Genomic DNA, 20,812 nt, shown 5'->3' on the forward strand with positions numbered 1-20,812 from the left:
TCGTTTACACAAGCGCGTGACATCGCGCGTAAACTTCACTTCACTGTGATTCACAAGTAGGAACATTTTTCCGTGGTTACCGTGGGGTGTGATTTTGCAGGATGATTGCACTTAATGTTGCTGTTCGTAAGCAGTTGGTTCAAATCTGCATCGATTAACCTTATTGTCTATAACTCACTATCATCGGTCAGTCGATATATCAGCTGTTGCCAAGACCGGAAAGCCACATGCGCGGTTTGGCTGGGAAACAATCGAACAGTGGTCTATCAAGTTCCCCCTTTGTGTGTGTTTGTGTTTATGTGTGTGTGTGTGTGTGTGTGTGTGTGGGTGGGTGGCACACATAGCTGTACAGGTCAGTTCTTGATTAGGGAAGAGCCGGAGAAAAGGAGGTTACATTTGCTCAGTCTGAGTCTTTGTGAGTCAGAAGAAGACGAAGAGGAAGAAGAGGAGAGACAGGCAGACTTATGTGATAATTATCTGAAGCGTGTCTGTGGGGAGTGGCACGTCGTTTGGGGAGGCATGAGAGAAAAGCTCCCGCGGTGAGGACAGCACAGAGCAGGTTTGATCGTTTCTTGCTCCAGCAGCGTTTTCGCCTCCCGATCCCTCATGGCGTATGCAGCGTACTGGATGACACTTGTGAGTACATCTGCTACTTTTACAACCCCCACCCCCCCCTCTCTCTCTCTATTCTGTTTGTCCCTCTGGCAAAAAAAACCACACACACACACTCACGCATAATTCTTAGGTGAAGTTTTTTGGCATCCGTAGAGACGCTGCGTGTGCGCTTTAACAACAGAAAACCAGCGCGACGAGTCCGGATGCAGGCCGAGCTTGGCATAGGCTGCAAAAGATAACCTTCGTGTTGGAATAAATTATTGTAACGGCCTTGTTCGTGTTCTGTCACATGCTGTGTTTGTGTATGAGGGTGTGTGATTGTTTGAAGTGAGGCTTCAGCTCGCACACTTCAGTCATTAAAATAAAAAAACACCGTAGTTTCTCATTAACTGATGATTCCAAACTATTTCTCCTGTGCATTTTGTAGGATTAAAACGCACTCGTACAAACATATGAATGTGATCAAAGGCTAACGTGAACAGAGCAGGTTTGCTGCTGATTTGTTGAATTTGGCAGCATTCGACTTGCCAAACGAGTCTAAAGGCGACAACAGCAACAGGAGGTTAAGAAACAGATGCTGACAGATGTTAAATGAATAAACCACCAACGCAACACGGTCAACTCACTGCATCCTGCACACTCATTCACGGCTCAAAGCACTTACGGTAACAAGCGGTGTGTGTGTGTGTGTGTGTGTGTGTGTGTGTGTGTGTGTGTGTGTGTGTAGCAAGGAGAATCGTCCATCACAGCAGCAGGTCCTCAGCCTTCTGTCCCACTGCAGTCGCACTATGACAAGGTACCCGCTGTCGGCATCCTCATAACAGGAAATCTTGGATTATTATTTTTGCAATCAGACTTCAGTCTTGCAAGACTGAGGCCTTAAAAGGGAGCGTTTTGTTGTTTTATTGGAATTTAAATTCTTCTGAAGAGATGACACTGAAAGCGAGGAAATGAAAACAAATGAAACGAAATCAAATGAAATCTAAATTTTCTCTTCAGCACTGGGCCTACTTGATGAGTTGATAGGGCTGGCTGTGACAGGTTTTTCAAGACTGACTTATTTGAGATGCTTTTGATAAAGACAAAAAAGAAGAAGAAAGAAACCAAACAGGCTTGTAATATTTAATTTTAACTTCCACATATCATATTCTTGCGAAGTGAAAGGCTAATAATGGCTGGCCTGCAGCACACTCGACATGTGAAGGAAACTCTTTCAGTGTGTGTTTGTCTCCCTCTGCTGAGTCCGGGCTCGTCAAACATCCTGTCCTCAGATAAGAGCCGCTGGTCCGTAAACCTGCTGCCTGAGAAAGCTGTTTGTGTGTTCATTCTGTTGATGAGGAGGTGCAGTAAAACTCTAAAACATTCCTGCTTATCCCCCTCCTTGCCAGACTTCAAAACTTGTGTGATCTTGTCTAATCTCATCAGTATTCTCACTGAGCCCTTAAGTCCTCACTGGAACCTTTGAGCTCATTTGTCCTTTCAGAGATTTATGAGCTGCTTTTATTTTTATTGGCAAAAAGTTCTGTCTGTTTCTATGAATCGCAGTTACCTTTTCTAGGAATTCATCTTCATCTCGTCATCTCATGTATGGGAATGTTCATCAAGATTATTTTCAGGTTTTTGTCACAAGAAGCAACTCTTGCCTGGGCTTTAGTGTTTATTTTATGATGTATTTTTTGGTTTTTTTTTTGCAGTAATGTTAATGTGCAAATCGCTTAGCGGCCACTGGTGTAAAAACCCTGCACTGTGCATGTCGGCGTCCCATCATGTGAGGTGTTGACTGGCAGGGAAGCAGTTACTTACAACAACGTAGGTCTAAATATAAAGAAGCGGACCACTTCAGCAGGGGAGTCCAGTTACATATGGACACTTATGTGGCACTGGAAAGCCATTCATTTGTTTTTCATTCTGCTGTTATGCTTAAATAACGTCATTCTCTCAGGAAGCTCTCACGTTATCACTTCTCCCTGTCGCTAAGTTTAATCTTGTCAGGCAGATTTTATTATTTTGAGTCACTGGTGAGAAAAATCTAATTAAAATTAATTTGCACCACAGGCCAAACAAGTTCAGGTCAGTCTGTGGGACGTTACAGTACAAGAAGTGTGTTTTGGTTCCCATGTTGAACCGGCTGGTTTTGCAGGCTGGGTCATTTGGCGTGTTGGGAAAGGTGTGTCCCTCTGATGGGCAGTGTGCCATGCTGTGTTTGCATGTGCAGAAGCCCGTGTGTGTGTGTACACATGTGCATTGTAACATGTACGCTACATTTATACTCTATGGCCATAAAAATGTACCAGGCTGCGCTGGACATGTTTTGTTTGTCTTTTCCTTTTTCTTTAAGCCATCGGGTACAGAAAAAGGATAAACAAAAAAAAAAAAAAAAAAGCAAACTTGTATCACTTCATTCCATTGCTGAACGAACGCGAACACACTGATGATTAGACGGCACAGGTTCTCACAATCGGACGACCACATCAAACTCTCCTACGTTCACCTGGGAAGACGCGTCTCCCAGTTTGATGACCTCTGGAATGCAGCAGCACACAGAGGGTCTGTAAAACACTTTGAGGCAAATCTGCCTTTTGTGATGTCGGGTTAATATAAATAAAAATGACTTGACCTGACAATATATGACTGTGGAATTTAAGGGAACAAATTTTATTATTTTATCAACAAAGATAGTCTTTAATAATCCCATCATGTCTACTGATATGTGAACTTAAGTTTTTTTTTTGTTTCAGTGTTATATTGCACCTATTATGTTGTTACAGGTTACATTAAATTATATTTTACATCCTGGTGGCACCAGGGAAAGTTCACAGCTCCACCCGGACAATTTAGCAACTATTTAAACGTGTGTGCTGAAAAATACAAAAGCAGGAATTGATTGAGCAGCTGGCTTAAACTCATTAATAACATTATTTCCATACTCTGCTGAGGTGTGCTACAAAAACACTCCTAAGTCAAAGGCTCGGCTGTGGGAGCGCAGACTGATTCCTTCACAGTGACTCACTCAAAGGCTGTATTGTCTACACACCCTAACCAAGAGCTGCCCATTGGGATGCATGGTACACCTATGTCACAGGTGAGGCAAAGCCTCTGCACTATGACTGGAATTGCACTCTGAACTCACATTCTGTAAATAACATGGAAACAAAGGGGCAAAGTAATGTCTTCAGATACACCCAGCAGTGCAGTCATCTCAGTTTTACAAGTAGTAATACCACATTTTTACAAGTAAAAGTCCCGCATTCAAAATTCTGCTGAAGTGCAGTAATACAGACGTTTTATCAGCAAACTGTTAAGTATCAAAAGCAAAAGAATGAGTCCTTTAACTGTTCATTTATGGCCACAAAGGTATTTTATCTTGTGAGCATAACATCTATCTGCAGCTTATTTCAGAGGCTGACACAACACCACAAACCTGCAAAATCCATGTGTGTTTCTCCCACACACTAAGAGCCAAACAGGACTGCCGTGCCCTGACATTTACGAGATCCTGCTATTAAAACAGCTCACCGTAGTTAACGTCTTAATTCGAGATTGGGGGGCGTTTACCTGTTTGTACCCTTGCAGCACACTGCTGGATACACCAGAATATACGTCACTCCTTTCACACAGTCTGTATTATTAGTACATCAGGTTGTCTTTTCACTTTTGTATTTTGCTGCATATGTTGTTCAATTAAAGTCAGATGTAAGCACCTCTCTTAAATAAGACAAACTGCAGGTGAAGGTTCGGAAAGCCAACACCCTCGCCTGAAGCTTCAGTCAACATATTAGTCATGTGTCCTGTAGAAACACTTCCTACACTCTTGTTTCCTGTATATGTTCTTTGGCGCACTTGGTCGTGTTGAAACCCCACGGTCGCTCACTGATTGGTTAAGTTAACATTCAGACCTGCTGACAAGAGTGTTGCTTTTAATCTGTTAGTTTTCAGCTCAGGCCCGTCCATCTTGGCAGACGTAATGTAAAACTGGCCCCTCCCTTCGTTCTCACAGGCAATTAGGCAGCCAGAGTGGTTGCACAAGTTATCTTTTATTCCTGTGTGTACAGAAAGTTGTGTGCGTATGCCTGTGTGTGCTCAAGGTTTGTATTTTATCACAATTGTGGGTGTGTGATTAGTAGCTCAGCTAAAACTGAGGCAGATACAGCACAGTGAAAGAAAACTGGAAAAAATAGTTTTACACATCAGCTCAGGCAGGCATATTTTTATGCATGTGTGCCTAAGTGTGTGTGTGTGTGTGTGTGTGTTAAAGGAGTATCTGTTTCTCCTGAGAAGCAGCTCAGATGTGGCCCCCTCGTCAGGTGGGTGTCAGTCCACAGTCAGCTCGCTTCCCTTAATAGCCCAGAGAGTTACGGCCCGGCCTCTCGTGGCTTCCACATCTGAGCCTTCCCCCTCTGCGCACTTTGCTCCCTGACCACGCCCCCCTCCCCCCTTCAGTCACTCCCCCTCTCTCTCATTCCCGTCCCTGTGTGTCAGAAACATGCTGCGAGCCGACTGACAAGGCAGAGGCTGATAGAAACACACACACACACGCACGCACTCGGACGCACTTTCAGCCATCATGGGCCAGATTTTGAGCTGGATCCGAGGCCCACGGGACGTCCCGGCCCTGCAGGATGTGGCCGTGGAGGAGCAGGTGTGTGTGTGAGTGCATGTGTATGTCTACATGTGTTGGTGCTGTGATATGCGCTAATCAACTAATGCAAAAGTATCCACGTGTGTTTTGTTTTGTTGATGTAAGTCACCCTGCACATGTACGGATGGTGGTCTGATTGCAGCCGTTGTTCTGTTAGTTCTGCCTGTCTAGTTTGTGCTGTATGTTTAAGGGAGATCGCACGTAAGGAGGAAAACTTTCTTGGCTCCAGTCCAGGTCAGACCTCCCTCCCTCTCCCTCTCTCTGCTGGAATGCGAGGCTGCCGGTCAGTCTCTGCGAGTTCAGAGCCAGAGTTTGTGTTTTGTCGTAGTGAGACATTAAACCAAAGCTGGGACAAGGCCTGCCTTGTTTGCTACCAGTTTCTACAAGCACATAAGGGAAAAAATGCATAGATCCCTGTTAGTGATGGTTGTTTCAGGCCATCGTGTAGTTTTGTTGTGCTGAGAGTTGCCTGTGTTATTTTCATGAAGAAGAACATTAGGTTTGGTATTTTTCAGGACAGGATTTTGCATTTTTAGGTCTCGCCCAAATACCATTGTCCTGTGATAATCTGCAGCAGTGAGACCTCGCAGTATGAAAGGGTGTGTAGCTGGAACAAGCTTAAGTGTTGTTAGCTTTTCTTTGCACGTCTTGTATGTATGCTATAGCTCCATTGTTACATTTTCACATGTCCTGCGGAGAAAGAGTTTATGTAGTGATATGGGACGGGTCTACGCTGGCCGTCCTGATGTCAGTACTTTGTTATCAGGGCTGTGATAGTTTGCTCTGAGTCGTCCTTTATGTGTTAAAGGTGAAATAGCAAGCGTGTCCTGGGAGGAAGGACGGCTCACAGGTAGCTTTCAGATTTTTTGGTATTTTTTTTCATAGCACTGGACAGTATCAGTCTGGCTTACCCCACATCTCAGCTCACTGTTGTCTGGCACCATATTCACGACAGGAAATGGCCTCTGGGAAAACACATGAGGACAAAGTCTGACAATGACAAGACAGTTGACCACTTACACGCATGCCTAGAACACATCCTCGCTATCAAACGCACACACGCCCATCATGAACTGTTTGGGTGCTGTACACATCAGTCTTTACATTTGACCTTCAGTGGATAAGTTAAGTTAATCTACAAAAAATAAAAGTTGCGGTACAAAAAAATTTAACAAAACAAAAACAAAAATTTAACGTAACATCAAAACACTCAGGTAAAGTAGCACAACTTTGTACTTATGTGCTTGAACAAGTTACTGCATTGGCCTGAAGCGCAAAGCTGGGCTTCAGTGCAGGCTCTACTCAGTGTGACGTCATTAATGTAGACTTTTCAGGAAATGACAAATCCAAACTTGAATTTCCGTCTAGTATTCCTTGATATCGGTAACTCCAGACCAGCTGGACTGGTTAGCATAAGTGTCATGTGCAGTTGACTGATATGTCACAAGGTCTGCATACTGAAGTTCGAATTTCATACACATTTTCTATAACTCTCTCTTCTGCTAAGAGCCACTTATGTGTGAAGTTTCTGGAGGAAAAACAAAATGAAAATGTTGTGTTTCAAGAATTTCCCTCCAGGGATAAATAAAGGAATTCTGATTCTGATTCTGATTCTGATTGTGAACAGTTTGAAGGGAGGAGGGAGTCAGCTGTATTGATGGGATGCTTCAGCACGTGGCTCACTGTAATAAACCCCTCAGGCTGTGTGTGTGTGTGTGTTTGTACCAGAAAGACTGGGCGAGCACACTGTGTACATGTGAACATAAATACACAGACATCAGGTTGACAAGTACCCTGCGCAGCTGAATATTATGTCCTGTTAAACATATTTATAAATCGATGTTCATCCCATCGTGTTGTTTCCCAGCACTCCTCTGGACTTGTCATTTCTCTCACTTCACTGTCAGCTTGGCTCGAGGTCACTACTGATCCAAATGTTGCTCTCAGGCTTTTGTTAGGTCAGTTATATAAAAGTAAATCTCTCTGGGCTCACCTGAGAATGAGCTTCAGCGAGGTGTTGTTGTTGTTGTTCACCACCAGACTCTTCATGAACTTTTGTCCTGCTGTCTGTTTGCATCTGATGTGCCTGAGGAAGAGCAGGCGCTCGAAGGCACGCAATGTTTGTGTGACGAGTAAGGATCGGTAACGAAGATCTGCCAGCCTGACGCTTACTAGAAACTGTAATGTGATATAACGTATGAGGTTCTCGGTATGAATTCACATAAACACATGTGGCAAGCTTAAGTTGATGGTGATGTGATTATTATGAGCTAATTTTCAAAATTGCTGACAAGTCCCAACCCTATCTTGATTCCTGAGCTCCAAAGATTTATTCTGTCTTAGCCTGTAAGGTGAGGTGAACTGGGTGAGGCTTGTTTACTCTGCAGATGTAAGACACAGACCTGACAGAAGATCCAATAGGCATGTAGAGGAAAGTCCAATTTTTCTTGTGTGCGTTTCTCTTGTGGCTTGAAGTGTGGGTCAACAAACCGGGGGGGAAAGTGCGGTGCTAAATTTAGAGATGATAGGTGGACATGCAGTTGAGCAAAGGACATGTGGTTTACTGTAAGTGTGGGGGACATGGATGCATGTGGGGTAACCAGAACAAGAGTGTTTCACAGGGGTCACTGTTTGTATTTTTTAATCATTGTCATTATTGTTGTAGACTGACTCTATAATCGTGATAAAATTGTTAAAAAAAAGAAAGACACGTTAGCTTCTAAACTGTGATATTTTTTCTTAATGATTGAAGATATCAGATTTACTTTATCCTTTGTATCGTGACCACGTGTTTTCCTCCAGGTTTGATTATAGCTTCGTGAACCCAGGCAGTTCGGTGCACCAGCCAACTCTGATATCACGAGTTTTCAGGCATCTTAAACACACCTTAGCTCTCCAGGCGTCAGCAGCGATTCAGACTTAAAAGATGCAGACTAAGAGTACAAATCAAAATGCATTACTATGCATTAATATAGAAAAAAATAAAAAAGACATTCAGTGTAATGGGGTATTAGGCCTTGACAAGCTAATTCACTTAATAGTGAAATGAATAAGGCTGCCTAGACAAGAAAACAAACACATTCAACAGCAGCATTACTGCTTGTTCTGCAGCATTCTTTTCATGCAGTGATGAAAAGAATGTGTGATAAAGACTAAAGTGCTGGTCTGTGTTTATTTGAGACTAGTCGTGTCTCTCTCAGCACTCCAAAGTAACACCAAATAGAGAAAGCACAGATATTTTAACAAAATGCATTACTTATGGTTGGCCAAGCACTAGAGTTTAAGGAACAACATGCATTTCAAAAACTCTGTAGTTTCCAAGTCCCAGGATTGTACATGTAAGACATGAACTTAAATTCAGGACAAAGATCACTCACTGGCAGTGACTATGGCTGAAGGTGTCTGTGACAAAGAGTAGATTTTAAAGATAGTAGCCAATATTTCAAGTCAGTCTAGTGGCATGGTGATGTGGGTTAAGCCTGAAGACAGATTAATAACTGACGTGCTTCTCTTAGCACTGCCAAGTCCAACTTCCTATTTTTCTCTTATTTATTTCTCACTGGATAATTGCTCTCTCAATAGTCTTCAGCGTGTTGTGCAAGAATCCGTAACCACTGTCCATTAATCTCCATGCAGCCCAATACGACCGGGAGGTCAAAAACTACTAAAAAAAATCTGTTCTCCTCCACCAAGCCACGCCTGTTCCCTGACAGGAAGTTCCTATTCATACTGTAAGTGACCTTAAGCACAAAGGTGACACCTTCTGGACTAGTTTGGTGTAATACATACCCTTTGCTCTAGAAACAGCTTTTTAATGACATGGTATGGATTCCAATGACCTTTGTGATCCCCGCTGTTCCAACAAACAAGATGAACCCTATGATGGTATTGTTAAAATGTTAGCACAGCAATGTTGTGGTTAAACCCGAAGCACGGCTGAGGCTGACACAGTGCAGCTGAAGTCAATGGATGTTGAGTTCAGACTTATGAAGTAAAGCTTCAGCAGATAGAGGTTGACATATGTTTGCTTTATAAATTACTGGCTCATATAATGACTAGGTGTTTGCTTCTTCACCATCTACTTTCCAACATTATCTGCTTGTCACGGTGCTGCCAAAGCTTCTCATAGTAGGTCTCGCAGAGCTTATTTGATATACATATACATATGCGTGAGCTCAAACAACAGGTGAAAATGGTGATATAATGAACCATAACTATAACCAAGCTTGACAAAGGTTAGAAGTCTGCAGAAACTGGTGGAGAAGCTGGTGGAGAACCCCTACAGCTCCACAGCCTGCATACATCGTGGGACTGCGAGGGCTCTCCAGCTGTGCGGGTCAGTGATATTGACTTGCAGCTGGGTTTATCACTGGCAGTGACCCCTTTACAGACAGTATTTTGACTGTTACATACATGCTGGCTTTCAGATCAACCACCATCACAGGTTTATTCCACCTTACTGTGTTTCTGAAAGCAGTATATGTCTGGTTGTTTCTGCACAGTCAGCGTACATGCTGACATCAGCCTTTTCATTTGCAGGATTAAAATCACAGACAGAGAACACGGCCTCCTTCTTCTTTTATAAGCTTAAGAACCATTTGGCAAAGCATGCCTTCATCCCTCTGTCTGCCAGTTCTGACCAGTTATGCCAGTTTGTTTTCGGTATACTTAACTGCCATCGCTTACCAGCAAAAGTATACAATCAGTCCTGTGCTTTCCCACAGACTCAGTTTAAGAAACATGACACCTTATATCCTCCTACTTGAAGTTTTCCTGTGAACTCCTGGAAACAGAATAAGAAGTTCAGAGTAGAAACCCCCTTTATCTCCAGACTCACAGCTCTGACTGGTGAATCCCTCTGGATGGGCATGTCTGCAGTCTGCTCCAGCTCATTAGCTGTCAACAAAGATAAGTGTTACCAGGGGTTACCAAGTACGGAGTTTTGACCCAGCATAAGCATGCACACACGCACACACACAGTCTCAAAAGCAGAGGGTAACATTGTTAGAAAAGATTTATTTTGAAGGCTCCCAAAACAGACACAAGTATTTATGCCCAGGAGATGTCAGGGCAGGGATTGTGCAACAAGTTGAGCAGATATGGTGGTAGGCCAACTTGTTTCTTTTAGACAAAAAGTATAAGTCAGAGTCAGAGGAATGTGGAAACTGGGGACACCATTCTTCTAGAGAAGAAATACAGAGAATACCTTTACCATGATCGTTTCTGAACTGTGTGTGTCTTTGTTCAAGGTGGTATTTCTGTGTCCTTTGATCATCAGCTCGGCATGGCTGATTTTTTCACACAAGAAGAAAGATGAAAAATGTTGCTTACAGTAGCCAGTTTATCATGGGGTAGTATGGAAACGCGTCCATCTGGTCACATGTTTGTAATGTTACAATGTGTGACATACGGAATACAGAGCAAAAACACAAAACATAACCAAACAACTCGCTAACTTATGTTTCTTTGCCTCAAAAAGGTTCGAATTCATAGTCATAGTTAAAATCTAAGTTATTCATTTGCATTAGCTCATGGTTGCACTGCAGTATTACAGTGCAGAGACAAAACACTGCACTCTTTCAATCCTCCACTCATTTTCACCTAGGTGCTCTGAGTGGGTTGAGACACCAGGGGGTGCTGTTCTTCAAAGCCCTTTCCCTTTAACGTTCTTGAAAAGTTTTGCAGTTTGTACTGCTTTAACTGGCAAGTAGTTAAAAGTCTCTGGATAAACTTTAGTAGCTACTGTACTATCAACTAATCAGTACAGTAAATTGTGTGTGTGCTGAGAAGGAAGAAGTTAGGCTGCGTCATTTTTCTCTAAAACCCTTGCATAACCTCTGACTACTGTCCAGAGGCCCTGATTCCTGTCTGTTCCTTTGTTCGAGAGGCTAATATGAACAGCTGTGAAGGCCACAGAGAACACGTCCAAACTTGTGTTGATGACCACATTGTTTATAGGCTCTTCCTTCCAACGTAGTCTTTCTCCATTCTTAAATTTACACTTTTTATTTTTCCTGTGCTCTGGCCGTCCTCGGGTGTGGTTTTGACTACGTGTGACGTGGTCCCCTTCCCTCTCTTCTTTTCTCTCCACACACACACACAGCCTCTGTTGTTTGAGTGGCTCTGCAGTCTAGATTCCTAAGCAGTGAGTCTATCAGACACACCCAGACTGAGCCGAAACACACAGCTGCAGCAAATCCACTTCGGCCTCTATCACTGCTTCAACCCACCACTCTTCCTCCGCAAAGACTCTTCCTGCACATATCTTGATGCGGGCAATCGCGTCTGTTATCGAACTGCAACATCCCCTCCTCACAACGCCTGCCCTGACGCAGCTCAATTTTCCCTCAAGCCGACTTATTTACTTTTCCTGGCAGGCGGTGAGCTGTGGGTGGGTCTCTGTGTGTCTAGCTGACCAATCTGACTGAGCCTGCTCTGCTGCCTTGAGGCTGAGGAGGAGGAGCCTGAGCAGCACAGGCTTGTTGTGCTGCTTCCAAAAAGGCGGAGCACCAAGTTTTGCACTGCTGGGCGTGTAGGTCTGCGTGTGTGTTTACATGTGTGTGTACGTCTACATGCGCGTGAGCTTTACAAATTGTGTGGACTAAAGTGGTTGCATGCCGGGAATCTAAGGTGAACCAGCCTCAAGAGAGTGTCTTGGTAGCATACACAGCAGCATATATAGAGGATAAACACTCACAATCAAACCTATGGTATGTATCTGGACAGTATTTTTCCCTTCTTGCTTGCTCTTTTGTGAATGTCTGCGTGTTGGAAGGGCTTCATGAGTTGGAAGGGCTTCCTCTTTGACAGATACCCTTTGAGCACCGTTGTATGGCAGAGTGGTGGTTAACAGCAGTTCACTGGGTTGTGTTTGAGGGCGACAGTAGCTCGTGGCGATTCGCCTTGTGAAGTTAAGGAAAGTTGGCAAAGTACTAAACTTCTAATTTATGGACCTCGAGAGCAGTTGTCACCAAGGTAACAACCAAAGAGGAGCCAGATAAACAGTAAACAGTCAACTGTATGAGTATGCTGAGGGATAGTGCACTAATGTTCTAACAATATGTCATCAGGATCTGAAAATAACCCTTCATGTGGTTTAATCACATCCTGCAGTGTCCAGACTTCTGTAAGCCAGGGTTTGCTTCTAGACAAATGTGTTACAAATACAGAATAATCCAAGATCTGTCATCATGGTAAAGTGCATGGTTAAAATAAAAGGCAATTGAAGACCAAACGGAGAGAAGCAACATATGTTCATTTTGTGTAGAATGAAGCAGTGTGATAAACGCATATGCAGCCAGTCCTGTGGGGTCAAAGCGCCTTGTTTCTTCATCCTTTCTTGCTTTGACGTGACAATAAATACAGTAAAGATAGCCTGTCATGGTAGGGTTGACTACTGCCATCACTTCTGGGTTTACCCATCGCTCTGTTTGCTCTTGAAATCTCCCCCATGGCAATAATATTCATCCTCATGCAGCTCTGTACTGAAAGTTCAGTCAGACAGCTGCACTTTTAGACTTCTGCTCTCCATTCTTGCCTTGTAACACCAACTGCAGCTTTCGTCATTTCCACCACTGAGCCGACGTGATCCACATTATCACAAGTGGCCGTTTAGACAAGCCGCCAGATCTATTTTGAAGCAGCAGTTAGCTAAGGAGCTGCTTCCACTCGTATTCATGTGTGCATGTCTGTGGTTGGTGGGGTGGGGCCCAAGATTAGTCATCAGTTTTCATTGCAGGCACAAGCTACTGCTTTAATCACAGTTGTTGGGTTCGGCCTGGATATATTTCATTGTTTCTTTACTTTTGTGTGACAGACAAATGCATTTTGACTTTGTGTGTGTCATGCAGTCCTGGATGGGCAGATGTTTCACGTGTCGTGACATCATGTGCTATCTGAAACAGGAAAAGGTCTAAAACCTTGAGTACAACGATAGTTTCCATCTGAGATAATGTGTCAAATGAATGCCAGTGTGAAATGAGGAAAGGTTTCAGATAGCGCTATGCTGCCTCCAGCTACCCTTGAAAGTCTTGTGTCTATTCTGACCACACTCACTTCAGTGTGCCCAGCTCTCCCAGAATGCCCTCAGTGTGGATGTTACTGTCCTGTCCCAGCTGCGTCAGTCAGCGTCGTCCTCACTGTTTACTGCTACAGTAGCTAAAGTTCTGTGGTTCTGTTTCATAGCATGCAGTGTGTGCTAATGTTTGTGTGTCAGGGTGTCAGGTTTCCTACAATAGAAAATGTGGTCAAGCACCAACCAGATTAGCTGAGGTTATCTTGGGCTTTGGTTTGATCTTGTTTCACAGATGTTTATACCTGACTTCTGGGCTGACTTGAAACCAGCGGTTGCCCTGTGACTTGTGACGGAATTAACTGAGATTGGGCTCCATGTGCATATATGTTTGAGTTTGTGCATCCAGATTTATCGTGGTGTTAATGTTAATGTGTACTGCTGTGTTTCAGTCAACAATCTCTGTGTGTGTCTGTCAGCTGTGAACTTCTGTTTAACAGCCTCAATATGTCCCTTACAAAACAGATACATGGCAACTATCGGCCACTCCCTTTGCCTCGACAAAATTTCTACCAGGTACAACTGTATGAACTTTCTGCCATCTGCACACCTCCGTTTTGTCTGTGAACAGGGGCTGGACAAAGTAATGGGAACACCTCACAATGTGATCTAACATACAATAGTCATATCACAATCAAAAATAACTGCAGTACTCACTTAGCCTCAGAAACATTGTAGTTGCTGCAGGCCCTTCAGCATACAAGAGACTGTAAGGTGTTTGTGTTACTTTGTTAGCCACTGTTAGCTGCATGAGAAAGCTGGCATTTCACTAGTCTTTGTTCCCCAGTGGGTTTTCTTTGTTTTTTTGTGAAAAGTTGATAAAATGACGCCGATCCAAATCTATTAATGTACCTTTCAAAAAATGCATGTGAAACAAAAACATACTGCTCATTTTGTCAGAATTTAGCAGATAATGCTACAGCTAGCATGGCCTTTTGCTACTGCAGATGTGGCTAAGCCTCATGAACAGGGCTGGTTATCACATCTCATTGCCTTTTTGGTAGGCTACATACGTGAAAGATGAAAGATGAAAGTGACATATTTTGTCATTGGAGGGAACTCACTCCAACGAAATTTGTTCTCTGCATTTAACCCACCCAAGTGACGTGCACACACACACAGCTCTGTGGAGTTAATAAAAAAAAATCAAAAATCAAGTGTGCAAAACTGCATTACAGAGCAGAAGCTAACAGGGAAGCACATCCAGACCTGAGCTGTTTTTAGCTCATTTGGAAGAGCAGGGATGTACACTAACACAAATAGGATCTATTTCTTATTCTACCTGAGGTCACTTGTGTCACTTATGACACAATGTGTGAAGCATGTGCTAAAGGCTGCTTGGACTGTATGTGCACTGTTTGCTTGTTTCCTATTGGAGGACAGTCTGCTGTACAGGAGGCGTGAGGAATGTGGGAATGCTGCAGTTTGGAGTCACAGCAGTCAGAAAGCTCACGAGGCGTCTGGGCAGGTCTCAGGTGAGCACAGCGAGTTCAGTCTGGTGACACTCCTCTGCTTTAGCTTTAGACATGTAGCTGAAACTCAGGGACGCGTCAAGGAGCACAAAACTTGCTCAAAGTGTCTCGCTGTCAGTTTCCTCTAGCCTAATAATTTTCTCTCTTGAGTAAACCTTTTCCAAGTAAGATGTTGATGTTTTTGTTTTGTTTTACTTCCAGTCCAGGGGAGAAACCTTTGTGCTTTTAATAGCAGGAGTTTTGTTAACATGCTGAAGAGTTCCCTCCCTGCCTCTTATGCAGTGCATTGTTTCCATTAATGGACCTTCAGTTAGATAGGCGGCCACTTTGTTTGCCTGTTGTAAAAGCATCTGGGTGGTTCGCTGTATGTGCTGTCTAACCTGTCTTTGTTAGCTGGCATCTGTCACATACAGTGAAGGCAGGGCTGGTTGTGGACATGTGCAGGAGTTTTGATGTTAGAGTGAAGAGAGACTGATTGTTTGTTTCAGATTTTGAAGTGTGCTTTCAAAATAAATCTCTCTGTTGGTAACACTATCGCACGTGGATGCTAATCTATGCAGTGAAAATGCTTTTGTTCTCTTTTAGGCTTTGGTCGCATAGTTTATTGGCAGACAACAAATCAACTGAGGCAACAATTCCTCTTGGCCAGCTTCCTCTGATTTCATCTGACACATCCGAAATTTGGTTAAGGGTTCTGAGTTCAGATCACACACTTTCTGTGAGAGGTCTGGGTTTACCATAATATGCATGAGTGAAAGGGAAAGTATAGAGCACAGGAATGACATCACTGTTATGTCACTGTTGTAGGGCATCAAACCTCCGTATTATTACACATTATATTATTTAGGTCAGTTCTGTACTACTGATGGAAAAAGAAGAAAGGGGAAACAACCCTGTAATTTCAAAATAAAATTTCAAAATAAAGAATGAGATGGCTATTTTGTATTATTTTCCCAAAATGTTGGACCATTCCTTTAAATGGAAATGAAAAGTTATGATATGAACGTATTGTCTATATCATGGGTGTAATGTTTAGTATGGATACCACAATTCAGGTGTACTGGCACCAACATTGAAATAATGCACAGGACTAGTTTGGTCACGCTGCCTGGGACTTTAAAAGCTTCAACAAATCAAAACATTTCCGACATTCCACATCTCAGCTGGTGGATTTCTGTTTCATAGAATAAAGTCCAAAACTTCCTGCCACATACACTACAACTCTTCTTCTTCTTTAACCTGCTGAAGCTTTTTTATTAGTGGGGCCTTGGCAACGATCAATATTTACTGCAGTAACGGGAGCATCGTGACTTCCCCTGTGGCGAGGGGGAGATGCCCTGACTGCTTGTGACATCACTTCCTCCCTTGTGGCTCTTCTTCCTTATTCTCTCTGTAACCAGCATTAAGTGGATTTTTCCAACGGCCGTTCAATGTATAATAATACAATTCCAAAAATGTGTCAAATGACAAAAGAGGAAGTAATAAAGGTTTCATTAATTTCAGTGGTCTTCACACTCCTCTACAAAAAAAAAACTTAGATTAAGATTTTCCAAACAAATATTAAGGGTTTGAGGATATATCTGAGCCTCAAAGCTTGAGTAAGCTAAAAACAGCATAAGTAAAAGTATTTGTGTTTAATGTAACATCAGCCTTTGAAGCAATCGCTGGAGGCACTGAGCTGCAATCACTTCTATGTCAGAGTTGCCAGATTGCAGATGGTTCAGGGTTGTGCAAGTCACACTGTCCTCGCTCTTCCTTCCTATTGTTCGTCTCTGTGTTTCCCTTTGTCACTCACAAAGACATACAAGCCGACTGTGTGTAACTGTAAGACGTCATGCACTGCTGGCTGAACAGGTTAACTCACTCCGATGTGTTGCAGACGCTCAGACGGGAGATAATGATATTTGCTGGCCACAGATTTTTGTTTTTTTTTTGGTCACAGGACTGTCACAGGCATCTGTCAAGATTGCTTTGGAATTCAGAATAGACACAACAGTGTAAAAACTGTAATCTGTGAACATACTTTAGCATGTGCAGTATGTTTGACAGGGCAGTGACTGACAGGCTCTGTGTTAAAATACAAATTGTATCACAACCTTGTCTGAAAAAAATAGTGTACTGTTCACTAACTGGCTTGTTTAGTTAAAGCTGACCTGGTGTCAGTGGGGTGGAGGCTCTGTGCTCTTTGTTCACACCTCCTGACAGAACTGGGCTGGGCTCTGCAGCATACTGGGCTCCACCTGGAGACCACTGAATGCCTGAGAAATACTGAACCACATACAAGGAGTATATTTAGTACACTGTTTTACTGTCTGTAAAACTAAAAATGCAATAATCCTCCTATACAAGAAGAGCAAAAAGTAAACTTAGGAGTGGCATGTTTAGGAATGCACTTCTTTATTATTGCTAACGCTTATTTATCTTTATTCATTAGTTAAAAGTACTTGGATGTGGCAACTTTCAAGAGTAAGAAAACCCCCTACAAGAGTAACAATATTCTTTAAGCTATTTTGTGGTTAGTGCTCTATAATCACTGAGCTTGTCAAAAGAGGATCAGCAGGTAGCTCTGTCATCTCACATTTGGAAAGGTGATATATAAATATTAATTTATTAATATTAATAAATATAAATATTGAATCTGTCAGGCTGGTTTGAATAGCCAGTTTGTGTCTTTGGATAATCTGTTTTGTGTTTTGATAGTGTTGTCATCCATCTGTCCTGCCTCGTAGCATCAATTTACAGTCGAGCAGGGAAGTTTTCTGCAATTGTCCTGTACGAAATGAATGAAACTAAGACTTCAGATCTGACCTGGCTGAACTGTGTGTATGTTGTTGTCATTGAAATGATGTTCTGAGTTGAGTGACAGCTGCTGAACTTTATGCTTTTAAAATAAAGCGTGAGGGAAATGTGATAGACAAAATATCACACTCACAGTGGAAAAGAAGGCTTGCGTGCTTCTTTTAGTATTAAATCTGGATTTAATACACTTTATGCACAAACACACAGTGACTTCATTGCACATATTTAATTTCTTCTCTGGTGAGGGTTTTCCCTCGTGTACGTGAAGTAATGTGATTGACATTTTTGGCAGCAGTGTGATGACCAATTACCACATGATTACCTAAACCTTCAGACTGACTTTTGCAACAGGACAGCAAAGAGCATCAGCTACAGGAACTCAGCTCATCTTATTAACAGGAAATCTAAGACAGAAGATCACAGCACCACACTGACACTGTGCAGCACAGACAGCACTACAGGCTGAGAGGTCAAAGGCCGCCTTCTTCAATATGAATCATCTCACTGTTAATTTTACACTGCATGACATCAACCGAAGGGTAACCTGCGATTCCTACATTTGTTGTCAGTGTTGTCAGTTGCCAGGGCAGCCACAGAAAACAATAATACTCGGTTTGTACCGTCAAACAACAGTCACACCCTTCAGCCTGGAATGCAGGCCTTGAATCAACCACCTCTGGCTGCAGTATGATGGATGTGTTTTTCAGCCATATGTTGCTTTACTGCAGTATGTGTTGTATCTGTACTCGTCTGACAGTCTGTCTCTGTCTTTAGAAGTATAGTTCGAAGCCGTGTTGACAAGCTTTTCTGCATGTTTTCCTCGCCTTCCAGACGTGAGCTGCGTGGAATGTCTAGTTTTCCCCAAATGGGCTCTTGTGAAACAGAGATGTTGCTCTGTGTGAATCTTGAAATGATCATGATGGTTTGCTGTCAATTTTTTCGCTGCACTTGTGTAACTTCTCTCTCTCTCTCTCTTCTTTCTTTCTCCCCAGTCGCAGCCCAGCCAGGCCACACCCAAACCGGCAGCTCAGGTCTCCACTGTGAAGCCTGCACAGTTTGAGGTATCCTCCTTAATATCCTTAAACCTTTTCTCTCCCTGCTGCTCTCTCTGAAGAAAATCAGAGAACTTCCTACGTTCAGTGGGTAGATTGTTGTCCAGCTGACCTCTGACCTGCCCATTATCTCGACTATGTGTAGTATTTCCTTTCCTGTGCAGCTTTATGTTTTCAGTAGCCTGAAGTAAAGTGGGGGAGTGGGTTTAGCTGGGTCTTTTGAACAGTAGCACTCTGAAAAGACAACCTTCCTTTTCCTTCCATTCAAGCACAAGTGAGGTAACACCCGGTTTCTCAGTCGGGGGGGATGCAGTTTAACCTGTCAAAGCTGTTCCCAAACAATGGATCAAAGTGATTGCCTTCATGTTCAGTTAGTTTTGTTGCTGATTGGAGTCATTTTCAAGAGTTATCAGAGTTTTTAAATGTTTGTTCAAACTAAGATTGAGGAAGTGGACATGTTAAAATAATTAGGAACTGTGTTAATAACTCAGGAATTGGGATTAAGAGCCAAATTCTTAATGACTACAGACTACAGACTACAGTGAGCACATTTTCTTGTTGATATACCAACACAACGCCTGTTGCCAGAACACAATTGGCAAACTTCAACAGACTTCTTTGGTATTTAGCATAAATTGTACTTAATTACAAGTCTGTCCGGTTTATTGAATACAGTTCATATGGGTGACAGCAGTGTCTTCGACCTGATTTTGGCTTACTGAGTCTGTAGCCCCGTTGTCATTCAGTGTTTTATTTCTTTAAGGACAGACAGACAGTGTTGTGACAGAACAAATCAGCAGGGGCTGCCTGAAGTGTTTTCTCTTGGCCTTCAACAGCTTTGACATTGTCTATTTTGGTGTCTGGCTTGTAGAGAAAGGCTTTGGTGCGATATTTGAACTTTGAAAGTGTATGTTGGTTGAAAATAGGAGATCCTTTAAATAAACTAGTAATGAATTATAATGTGAGAGAATTACGTCTTTTCAAACAGAGTTGTTTATAGATTAAGCTTGTATTACTGGGTCATTAACCTTCAGCTATAAGTGCCTCTCGTTACCAGCTGGCCTTGGTGATCCTTTTCATCCCTCTTGGTTGACGTTGCTATAGTGGGGTGCAGGTCCTCGTGTTTCAGTGGCAGTGCATATGAGCAGTATCACTATCTATACCTCTTCAAGCTAAAGAGGCACTCCAGTGATTGCCTTAAAGTCAGATTTAAAAGATGTTCAAAATACAAGCAGCAGCAGAGGCCAAGACACATCTTTTTATGTATGTATATGTACATTTTTGTATATAATATGTATATTTTTAGGATAATATCATTTACAATTATCAGCTTGTTGAATAATAATGATCCCATGTCATGAGTAGCAATGTAACTCACCAGATGAGTTGTCACTGTGAGTCTCGGATGAAGAAATATTGTATTAACACCACAAACTGTATTGATTAACACACGTTTTGAATGGCCACACCCAGACCACTGTTGTGATTGCATATTGTGACAAAAACATATTAAAACAAAAATACCAACACATTCCGACCAGTCACCATCAGTCCTTTAGTCTGTACGCCATTTAATAACACAGACATTTACTGAAATGTAGGCACGAAGTGATCACAAGCAACAGGGGTCCATCCACATGACGTGACAACATAAAAGAGTGTGAGAACTCGCTGGTCGCTGAAATGCGTAAGGTGAACAGGTCAAGCTCCAAAAGCGTTGTAAACTACATTTCCCACAATGCTCTCAGAACTGTGGTAGAATTGTAACCACTGTTAATAATTAACTTAACTTTGTCATAAAACACAAAATAGAGACACTAAAAATATTGGCAGTCGTCACAAACAAATAGGCAATGCAAGCATGCTGATTGCGTTTGATGCCTTGCAGAAGGCATCGTCAGGATCCACCATGGCTACAAAGCCTGGGGTGGTTACCATAGCGACAGGCGGAGCCACAGGAAGTGGTGGCACAGCAGGAGGAAGTGCTTCGATCGGGACTGCGGGAAAAGTGTCACCTAAAGCCAAAACAGAGGTAGATGGACCTGGATGGCTACATACAAACGGAAGGGGGCTTTTGGCTGTTTGGGTGTGATGCAACATGAATCACTGCTTCCTTATACACTCTGAGTATCTGCTCGTCATGAGGCAGTTCACGTCTCTTCTT

At 42.7% G+C, this 20,812-nt stretch overlaps 1 protein-coding gene across 40 annotated transcripts in view; it reads left to right on the forward strand.

The window, feature by feature from the left end:
• Positions 1–20,812, forward strand: part of cast (calpastatin) — a 34,474-nt gene that overhangs the window by 249 nt on the left and 13,413 nt on the right. For 7 of the 40 annotated variants that reach the window (XM_046384429.1, XM_046384442.1, XM_046384439.1 and 4 more), the window contains exons 1-3: positions 5,080–5,254; positions 18,589–18,657; positions 20,537–20,680. In XM_046384429.1, coding sequence (XP_046240385.1) covers positions 5,180–5,254; positions 18,589–18,657; positions 20,537–20,680 — 288 coding nt within the window. In that variant the 5' untranslated portion in view covers positions 5,080–5,179. Of the gene's footprint in view, positions 1–379; positions 637–5,077; positions 5,263–11,778; positions 11,965–18,588; positions 18,658–20,536; positions 20,681–20,812 lie in introns of those variants that run through there. The other 33 variants (XM_046384430.1, XM_046384434.1, XM_046384431.1 and 30 more) reach the window with 18 other exon arrangements.

This window comes from Scatophagus argus, chromosome 3 (assembly GCF_020382885.2).
Source record: "Scatophagus argus isolate fScaArg1 chromosome 3, fScaArg1.pri, whole genome shotgun sequence".
NCBI classification, from domain to species: Eukaryota; Metazoa; Chordata; class Actinopteri; family Scatophagidae; genus Scatophagus; species Scatophagus argus.